At 51.0% G+C, this 10,397-nt stretch overlaps 1 protein-coding gene across 1 annotated transcript; it reads right to left on the bottom strand.

The window, feature by feature from the left end:
- Positions 1-676: 676 nt before the first annotated feature.
- LOC115640527 (interferon-inducible GTPase 1-like) lies at positions 677-9,918 on the bottom strand. The gene is given in 3 exon segments (XM_030543363.1): positions 677-1,391; positions 1,393-1,699; positions 9,876-9,918. Coding segments are annotated over 3 exon segments (990 nt in total). The 5' UTR covers positions 9,893-9,918; the 3' UTR covers positions 677-725.
- Between the last annotated feature and the right edge of the window lie 479 nt (positions 9,919-10,397).

Here is a 10,397-nt window from a genome sequence, read left to right as displayed (position 1 = left end):
ATGTATTTCCTCACTCAGTGGGGACTTTACAATGGCCTTCAGCTCTCCAATGGGCTTGTTAGCCTGTCTAGCAACTGCAGCAAGAGAATCTTCATCAAGGCTATCAGGGATGTCACCAGCATGGCACCATCACACGCAGTGGAGAGACCTGGGATAGGAAGAGCAGCGACTCCGCATGGCACCAGACTTTTCAGCCATATCTGCCTTTGCAGTTGGTCTTTTTTCTCCTCCAAGGTTTCTTTAGCAGTGTTGGACAAGAGATCGTAGGAGAGCGCGTTTCCTGTGGCTGAGGGCCTCATCCACTATTGCTTCCTGCAATTTGGGAAAATTGTACTTGCCTAAGTCCCGTCTCAGTCAGGGCCAGTGCAAGGAAGTTTCGTGCCCTAGGCAAAATTTCCACCTTGCACCCCCCGCCAGCTAACCCCACCCCCCCGCCAGCTAACTCAGCCCCCCCCCCAGGGAGCCCCCCCCACAGCAGCTACCCCCCCCCCACCGTGACAGCTAACCCCTCTCCACCCTGTCCCCCCATGGCAACTAATCCTGCCTGGGGAGACTTCACCTGCCCCCAGCAGCTAACCCTGCCTGGAGAGACTTCCCCCCCTTCCCCCGCTTCCCCAGCAGCTAACCCTGCCTGGGGAGACCTCCTGCGGAAGCTAACCCTGCCTGAATAGCCTGCCCCAGCTCACCTCGGCTCTGCCTCTTCCACTGATCACGCCGGCTCTGCTCTAATTTCCTCCCCGCCCAGGCGTGCGGCGCTGATTGGAGGAGACTGAGAGCTGGGCTGTATGCTCAGCGGAGGAGGCAGAGTGGAGGGTAAGCTGGGGCAGGGAGCGGTTCCCCTGTGCGCCCCCCCTCGTTATTGCGGGCAACTCTCTCTGCATGCCCCTCCAGCTCACCTCCACCTCCTCACCTGAAGGGGCTTTTAGGTGACCCCAACCACTAGGCGCCCTAGGCAGCCACCTAGTTTGCCTAAATGGTTGCACCAGCCCTGATCTCAGTACAAGAAAAACCCGTGGGGGGGGGGCCATCCCTCCTGTTTTCAGCCCTTCGATGCCGTTCTCTCTGGTGGCATTGAGGAGCGCACTCTCACTGTACTGATGTGGCCTTTTCACGGAAGCATTGTTCTGCTTCAGTTTTCCCTCCGCATCATAGCGTCGGTTTTCATTTGTCAAATCCTGATCCACCTTGGAGCGCACAACATAAAACTTCTTCTCCAGTCCCTGGATCTCCTGGGCGAGGCTAATGTCATGGTATGTCAAGTGGGGGCTGGAGATGATGATGAAAAAGTCATAGCAGCTGAACTTCACCTGCTTGAAGTACGTGTCTGATTTAAAATTTGCCATCTCGGTCCCTGTCAGATCCCAGACTATAAAATTTGGACATTCAGGGTGTCGGTAAAGGAGCGGGCTCCATTATCTTTTCAGTAAGTCCTATCTCAGCAGCACCATCATCTGTAGCCCCCAGGCCCTGGATGGTGTTGACAAAGGACAATTTTCCAGAGCCTGACTCCCCCATGCCAGCGATGCTGAGAGTGTTTTTATCAACCCTCTCCAGAGCCTCTTTCGCTTTAGCAGCTGCTTTGGTGAGGTTTCCTTTCCCAACAGCACCCTTCAGTGCTTCCGTATCCTCTTCAGGTATCTTGGGAGGCTCTTTAGCATCTGCTCCTTCTGTAGCAACTCCAGTGCACTGCTCAGCCTGCCTGAGAAGAAGCAATGAGAAATTCCATGTACGGTTAGTTTAGACAGTAGATAGACATCAGCTCACATGTGAAGGTGCAGTGAGAGTTTGGGCAGGAAAAGGGAGAGGCGGAGTTAAGATGACACTTTCCCCTCACCATAACCACATAACCTTAACTCTGCCCCTATAGTAATGCCAGGAGAGACACCCTTCTGCTTTTCTGGGAACAGAAAGGCCCAGACAATGTGTGACATGTAAAATCCCACAAAAGGGTTTGTATTTTCTCAACAGGAAGCCAAAGAATTTCCTTAGAGAAAGAAGAAGATTCCCATGAAGTGCTTAGAATGGTTAATAGCTCCCAGTCAGCCTGCTGGGGCCTCTCCCACATTGCAGATCTCAGCAAGTCCACAGGGAAGGGAGCAATAACCCCAGACCCCTCAAGCCTGCTGCTCTCCACACCACCTCTGATCTAGACCTTCCAGGAGAGAGACACAGGGTTTGTGTGTGTGTGGGGGGAGGGGACTGGGTCACAATAAGGATCTTGGAAGAAGCCAGGAGCATTTTCCTCCCTTCCTGTGACCCTGTGTGCAGGAAGGGAATCCCCCAGTCTCAGGTTCATTAGTTCTTCTCTCGACCCGGCCATGTGTACACTGGGGCTTTGATCGGCTTGATTACATCCCACAGGATATAATTAGGTCAACCTAACTAGTGTAGACCATTTCTTGGAAGAAGCCGAGGGACAGAGCTTCATGGGCACAGAGCCCGCTAGAGAGGCAGGCGTGGGGATTTCAGAGCAAGGAAACTTCCTGCGGCTGTTTGTTTCTGTTGCGTTCAGCAAATCAGGACAGTATGTGCGCTCTGTGTAACTAGACAAGATCACACCAAGCCCAGACCTGTCTTGTATCTTTGATTTCTCCTCCCAGTGCAAACAGCCCTGCAAGTCCTGCTGAACCACTTGGCCTAAAGGGGCACCAGCATGAATGGGGCTTTCATTTTAATGATCTCCCTTATTCCATCAATGGCTATTAGCCAGGATGGGCAGGGATGGTGTCCTTAGCCTCTGTTTGCCAGAAGCTGGGAATGGGCGACAGGATGGATCACTTGATGAGTCCCTGCTCTGTTCATTCTGTCTGGGGCACCTGGCACTGGCCACTGTCGGCGGACAGGACACTGGGCTAGATGGACCTTTGGTCTGACCCAGTCTGGCCGTTCTTATGTTCTTCTGTTCCCTGTGGCTGTGGAGCCTTTTATGGAGAAACCCCCGCTTGCTGGTCTGTAGGATGGCAGCAGAGATGGTATGAATTGTCCTTTGGGGGGAAAGCGGGAAAGTTAGTTTAGACGAGCTGGAGCAGCTGCCACTGTTGATGTTGTCACAGTCTGACCCTGCCTGTTTTTTTATCCACAAAAGCTTATGCTCAAATAAATCTGTTAGTCTTTAAGGTGCCACCAGACTCCTTGTTGTTTTTGTGGCTACAAACTAACACAGCCGCCCCCTGGATACTTCATCCCACACCTGACAAACTCATGCTGGCATCTGGGTGCTTAGGGCCTCGCTTTTAGCTGCCTTATTGGTCACAGGCTCACAGCCCACGTGCAAAGGGTAGAATGGCTTGGCCAGTGAAGCTGAATCCTTAGCAGACAGAGGCAAAAGGAGAGTGAAAGCGAGAGGCAGGGTGCCAGAACAGGGGGTACCAGCCGGGCCATGGCCCCAACACTTTTAAAAATGGGAGAGTTTTGCCTTCCCACTTTTTAACGGCTGTCAGGGTGAGCGACGGTGGGAGGAGGCAAAGAGGAGCGAGTGGGAGTGTGGTATTGGGGGGGAAGAAGCAGTGGAGGAGTGGGGCCTTAGGGGGAGAGGCGGCACGAGGGCAGGGGCTCAGGGAGAAGGGGCAAGGGTGGGATCTTGGGAGGAAGGGGCAGTGCAAGGGGCAGGGGTTTGGGGGTAGGGGCAGCATGGGGGGGTGCACAGTTTGGAAACTAGTGCTCTCCCTCCCTCCCCACACTTTTAGGGACCTTCAGTGACCCCTGGCAAAAGGAGAAGTTACATGGAGAAGGAGAATAACCAGGAGATCAGCAGGAATCCATCTCTCATCCCAGGTGGTGTTTAGCAGATTCAGCAGGAGCTGGTGGTGTCACGTGACTCCCTCTCTGGCCAGCTCTGGTCAGCATGTCTCTGAGGATGAGGAGAACAAGGCCCAGTGGTGTCATGGTGGACCCTGGGGTCCCAGGAGACAGTAGGGTGTCATAAACACATAGCTACGAGTTAATGTCTCTTACACCTGGAAAGAAGTACCTGAAACACCTGACCAGAGGACCAATCAGGAAACCAGACTTTTTCAGATCTGGGTGGAGGGAAGTTTGTGTGTGAGTCCTTTGTTTTTTGGTCTTCTGCCTCCCTTTTTTCCTTGGAAGTCATGGTTCCTGTTTTTTTGTGTTGGGGTCCCCAGGGAAGGTTTGGGGGGACCAGAGTGCCCCAAAACACTCTAATTTTTTGGGTGGTGGCAGCTTTACCAGGTCCAAGCTGGTAACTAAGCTTGGAGGTTTTCATGCTAACCCCCATATTTTGGACGCTAAGCTCCAAATCTGGGACTAGGTTATGATATGGTGGCAGCGGTGGGAAAGATAGAATCCAGAAGCCAGTAGGAATATTATATTTTTCTTTTCTCTGCTAGGGGCTTTTAAGCAGAGACAGTTAGATTTTAAAAGGAACCAGAGAGAATTTTTTTTCTCTGCTCTCTCTTGCAGTTTCTGGCTTGCATATTAAGCAAGGAACCATTAAGCTGTGACAAAAGGGTCTTTTGTGAAACAATAGCACTCCCATTAGGAGTCAAATACCAGCACTATACACATGAAAATAAAGTGTTTTTTCTGGTTTACTTTACATTGAAAAGATTAGCTAGAGGAAGAAAGGGAAAAAGGCACTGTTGCTAGGCAGACCCCAGGAGGCAACAGAGCCTGCAGTTCAGATAATGAACACCGGAGGGCACCCCAACACAAGAAAACAGGAACCATGACTTCCAAGGAAAAAAGGGAGGCAGAAGACCAAAAAACAAAGGACTCACACACAAACTTCCCTCCACCCAGATCTGAAAAAGTCTGGTTTCCTGATTGGTCCTCTGGTCAGGTGTTTCAGGTACTTCTTTCCAGGTGTAAGAGACATTAACCCTTAGCTATCTGTTTATGACATAGGGGTGGCAGCCTTGCTGTTGAGGCTTGTTTCTTTCAGTCCCCCCATCCCAATGCTCCTGTTTAGTGACCCCCAGATACACAATATCTGGGAGGGGGGATGGGTCTAGTCCCATTGACGTTAATCACTCAAAGGCGCTCTGGGGATTTGAACTGTGGAAGGTTCCTACCATTTCCGGACTCTCTCAGCTCATTGTCATGCCAGCCTGGGACCTCACCGGAGCCCAGTTGAGCCCATAGCCTGAGCCCAGCTCTTTTCCCTCCCTCAGTCCCATCTGCCCGTCTGTTGGTCTCCTGCTTTGCTGACTTTGCAAACAGTTTGTGTGACAGGCTGAGCTGGGCTTTTGCCAACATACGAACATAAGAACGGCCACACTGGGTCAGACCAAAGGTCCATCCAGCCCAGTATCCTCTCTATCGACAGTGGCCAATGCCAGGTGCCCCAGAGGGAGTGAACCTAACAGACAATGATCAAGTGATCTCCCTCCTGCCATCTATCTCCACCCTCTGACAAACAGAGGCTAGGGACACCATTCCTTACCCAGCCTGGCTAATAGCCATTTATGGACTTAACCTCCATGAATTTATCCAGTTCTCTTTTAAACGCTGTTATAGTCCCAGCCTTCACAATCTCCTCAGGCAAGGAGTTCCACAAGTTGATTGTGCGCTGTGTGAAGAAGAACTTCCTTGTATTTGTTATAAACCTGCCTCTCATTAATTTCATTTGGTGACCCCTAGTTCTTGTATTATGGGAACAACTTTTCCTTATCTACTTTCTCCACATCACTCATGATTTTATGTACCTCTATCATATCCCTCCTTAGTCTCCTCTTTTCCAAGCTGAAGAGTCCTAGCCTCTTTAATCTTTCCTCATATGGGACCTGTTCCAAACCCCTCATCATTTTAGTTGCCCTTCTCTGAACCTTTTCTAGTGCCAGTATATCTTTTTTGAGCTGAGAAGACCACATCTGTATGCAGTATTCAAGATGTGGGTGCACCATCAATTTATATAAGGGCAATAATGTGGTCTCTGTCTTATTCTCTATCCCCTTTTTAATTATTCCTAACATCCTGTTTGCTTTTTTGACCATCTCTGCACACTGCGTGGACATCTTCAGAGAACTATCCACGATGACTCCAAGATCTTTTTCATGATTTGTTGTGGCTAAATTAGCCCCCATCATATTGTATGTATATGTAAGCAGAGTCAGGATGAGCTCTACCCTGACATCTAGTGGTGAATTATGGCAAGTGTGGAAAAGAATTTCAGGGGCTGATCATGTTTGCATCGGCATACTCACCCTGCCTAGCATAGCCCACAGCAGCCTGAAATGGTCGCTTTGACAGCTGTGGGATCCCCAATTTCTCTGTTATTGGGGCATGAGGAATAAAATGTTGTCACCCTGATTATGTGAATAAGGAATTATGAAACTGTTTTATGACAGAGGGTCTCACCATCAACTAAGTAGCACTTGCTAGACAAGGGACATGGGTCCCAAAACCTAGTGAATTGAGAGAGGCTGGGGATAGGAGTGTGTATGGGGGTCTGTTTTGATGGCCTGGCATATCAATTGCACTGCCTTTTCACTGTTAGATAGCAGAGCTAATTTTGATTTTATTAAAAATCTAGCTATAAGCTGCTGAACTGAATTTGTTTTGGGCCAATGCTGTACCAGCACTGGGGCTCTCCTCCTACAAGCTGAAATCACTAAAAAAGCAAAACTTGCTGGGCTGAGATCACTGAGTGCTGTGTTAACTTGTGGGGGAGCCTGAAGATATATTGCTAAGCAGCTAGCAGTGCAGAGCAGTTTGCAGGGTGTTGGAACAGAATGCAGAGCTGAGCAGTTTGCAGGACAGTTGGACAGGCCCACGGAACAGCGAGTGAGTGGGGCAGTTTCCAGGGAAGGCTAGAGTGGCTCACAGGTCGGCTGGTGGAGTGGAGCTGTTTGTGGTGAAGGCGGCAGCAGAACTCCACGGAGAGGTGAGGCAGTCGGCCTTGGACCATGTAAGGTGCCCATTAACACCCTGTGTGCCCCCCCCCATTTCCACCCAGGCTGGGGACGGGGGGGAACTCTGCAGATAAACTTTTGAACTCTGGGGCAGCACTGATCAGAGACAGAGACTTTTGGGTTGTTGGACTTTGGGGTGATTGGACTTAAGACCCTAAGGGGAAAAGGACATTGCCAAAACCTACTTGGTGGGTCTTTTGCTCATAGTTTGTTATGAATCCCGTTTGTGGTGTTTCCCCAATGTGATGCCACATTGTTCCCCTCCTTTATTAAAAGGATTTTGCTACACTCAGACTCTGTGCTTGCGAGAGGGGAAGTATTGCCTCTTAGAGGCGCCCGGGGGTGGTGGTATGTAAGTGTCCCAGGTCACTGGGTGGGGGCTCGAGCCGGTTTTGCATTGCATTATTGAAAGGGAACCCCTGGATACTGAACCCAGCCCTTGTTGCTTGCAACTCAGAGGGGCAGAAGGGTTCCATTAATGATCTGGATGATGGGATGGATTGCACCCTCAGCAAGTTCGCGGGTGACAGTAAGCTGAGAGGAGTAGTAGATATGCTGGAGGGTAGGGATAGGGTCCAGAGTGACCTAGACAAATTGGAAGATTGGTCCAAAAGAAATGTGATGAGGTTCAACATGGACAAGTGCAGAGTCCTGCACCTAGGATGGAAGAATCCCATTCACTGCTACAGACTAGGGACTGAGTGGCTAGGCAGCAGTTCTGCAGAAAAGGACCTAGGGATTACAGTGGACAAGAAGCTGGATATGAGTCAGCAGTATGCTCTTGTTGCCAAGAAGGCTAATGGCGTATTGGGCTGCATTAGTAGGAGCATTGCCAGCAGATCGAGGGAAGTGATTATTCCCCTCTATTCGGCACTGGTGAGGCTACATCTGGAGTATTGCATCCAGTTTTGGTCCCTCCACTACAGAAAGGAGGTGGACAAATTAGAGAGAGTCCAGGGGAGGGCAACAAAAATGATTAGGGGGCTGGAGCACATGACTTATGAGGAGAGGCTGAGGGAACTGGGCTTGTTTAGTCTGCAGAAGAGAAGAGTCAGGAGGGATTTGATAGCTGCTTTCAACTACCTGAAGGGAGGTTCCAAAGGGGATGAAGCTCAGTTGTTCTCAGTTGTGGCAGATGACAGAACAAGGAGCAATGGTCTCAAGTTGCAGTGGAGGAGGTCGAGGTTGGATATTAGGAAACACTATTTCACTAGGAGAGTGGTGAAGCACTGGAATGGATTCCCTAGAGAGATGGTGGAATCTCCATCCTTAGAGGTTTTTAAGGCCTGGCTTGAGAAAGCCCTGGCTGGGATGATTTAGTTGGGGTTGGTCATGCTTTGAGCAGGGGTGTGGGCTAGATACCTCCTGAGGTCTCCTCCAATCCTAATCATCTATGATTCCATGAATGCTATGGCCACCAGGGTTGACAGAGCTGAACAATCAGCTGATCAGTGAGAAAGCCAGGAGGAGACAAAAGGGTGTGAAAACACAAGGCAGCTTTCAAATTCCTCTGCAGAAAGGCTCAGACCCTGCTGTACATGTGGTAGAGAGACCCAGAGACAGTGCTCTCATATCCCATTAGGGGAGGCTGCCCAGAGCTACAAGGTGGAAAATCCCCGCTGTCCAGTGCCATGTTTTCTACATGTGAATTTGAATAACAGTTTGATTTTCTTGTTCTTTGTCAGTCGTGCTTTATATTATTCATGCAACCACCGTATTATGCAGCTACGATTGTATGTCTCAGAGGCAGGTACAGGGCACTCTTGGTCTCTCTGAGCACTTGCTGGTGCCTCCTGGACACTTGCTCACTCACAAGAACTGTTTTCTCTTTTTACAGCTGCTTTTCAAGCTGTGCGCTTTCTAATGAAAAGCCAGAATTTTTAGAGAAGAGGCAGGAGGGAGCTGGTCAGAACAAGGGAAAGCTACTCTGTGAAAGATTTCAAAATGTCAAAGTTGAATTTATTTTGCAGGGTTTAAAATACACCCGATTTCTTGTTTACATGACATTTTCCTCACAATTTGTGTTGAAATTCTATCAAAATTGTTGTCAAAGCTTTTCTATCAGAAAAAAATGATTTTTTGAGTGGGGAACATTGGTACAATTTCTAGAACAATGTTGATCAAAATTGTCATGAAAGAGAAAATTGTGATATTGCTGACAATTAAAAAAAAAAGTAAAAAAAGTCTGGTCAAAACAAAAAGCTTTTCATTCTTAAACGAATCACCAGCGTCTCTGTGGAGACAATGATCCGACCAGGCACTTGAGCGTTGGATTCACAAAAGTATTTAGGCAACTAACTGCCATGGATTTCAATGGGAGCTAAGTGCCTAAATCCCTTTGTGAATCCCACCCGGAGTAACCTGCCAGTTCAACGCATGCTGCGAGCACCTGCTCCTTTGAACATGGGCTGACAACCATTGAATTATATAATGAATCATCTTGGCCTAATTTGTCAAAAGTGGCTGCTGGTTTTAGCTGACACTTGCTGTGTTCATGTCAAGGGGGATGTTGGCCCCTAACTGAAATTCGGTGGGGATTTTTGGTTGGCTCTCTCCCAATACCAAGAGAAAGGGGGAAGTGCCAGAAAAGGGTCTGGGCAGCGGCGTAGCCAGGTTCTAAGTGTAGGGGGAGCAAACATAAAAAAGGCGCCCCCCCTTGGCTCCTCCTCTGGCCATGCCCCCCCCCCCCCCGCTCCCCTCCCAGATTAACCCCAGGGCTCAGGACTCCTGCAGGCTTCCCGGTGGTGCGGATACCCCCCTGTCCCCCTGCAGTCCCGGGAGAGTCTCTCCTGCCCAGCCCGCTCTGCAGGTGTCCCCCGCCGGGCTGTGCCGCCCGGCCCCACCTGCGGGGTCCCATCCCCCCTGCCCTGGGCTCCAGGCTCCTGCGTCACACCAGGGCCCCACATCCAGACAGCGCGGCCTGCGCCCCTGCTCTGCGGGCCCAGCCCCGGGGAGCCCCAGGCCTGGACCCCCAGTGCAAGGCACCGGACCCCTGCCGCTTACCTTCTATCCTGCACCATCGCCTGTCCCCGGCCAATCCCAGCCCATGCCGCGGGCGGATCCCGGCTCCGGCTCGTGAGTCGCTAGCTGAGCCTCGCTCCATGGCGCTGCTGGGCCGGACCAGGCTAGGCCGCTGCAGGAGGTGGCTGCAGCGATATTGGGGCCGCGCTGAGCATGGGGCGCGATGGCCGAGGGGCCGGTCCCCTCACTCCTCCGGCCACGCCTGTCGCTCCTCCCCCCATGGCTCCCCCAGCTGTGCTGACCCCAGCTACTTTTGGAAAAAGTGCAGAGGGGAAGCAGCTGCTTCCCCTGCACCCCGCTAGCTACGCTACTGGGTCTGAGTCCTGAGATGGACAGATCCCCAGGGTCACTCGGGAGAGGCTTGGAAAAGTGTGAGACATGCAAGATCCTGCATGTCCTGAGAGATTTGGTCCCTGGGTGCTGGGCTGTGCAGGATTCACCTCGTGGAGACATTCCTGGGGGTCGGGGTGGGGTGGGGAATACAGGTCTGTGAGGGTGGCCAGA

Source organism: Gopherus evgoodei, unplaced genomic scaffold (assembly GCF_007399415.2).
Source record: "Gopherus evgoodei ecotype Sinaloan lineage unplaced genomic scaffold, rGopEvg1_v1.p scaffold_31_arrow_ctg1, whole genome shotgun sequence".
Lineage (NCBI taxonomy): Eukaryota > Metazoa > Chordata > Testudines > Testudinidae > Gopherus > Gopherus evgoodei.
This window is presented reverse-complemented; position numbering and strand designations above follow the sequence as displayed.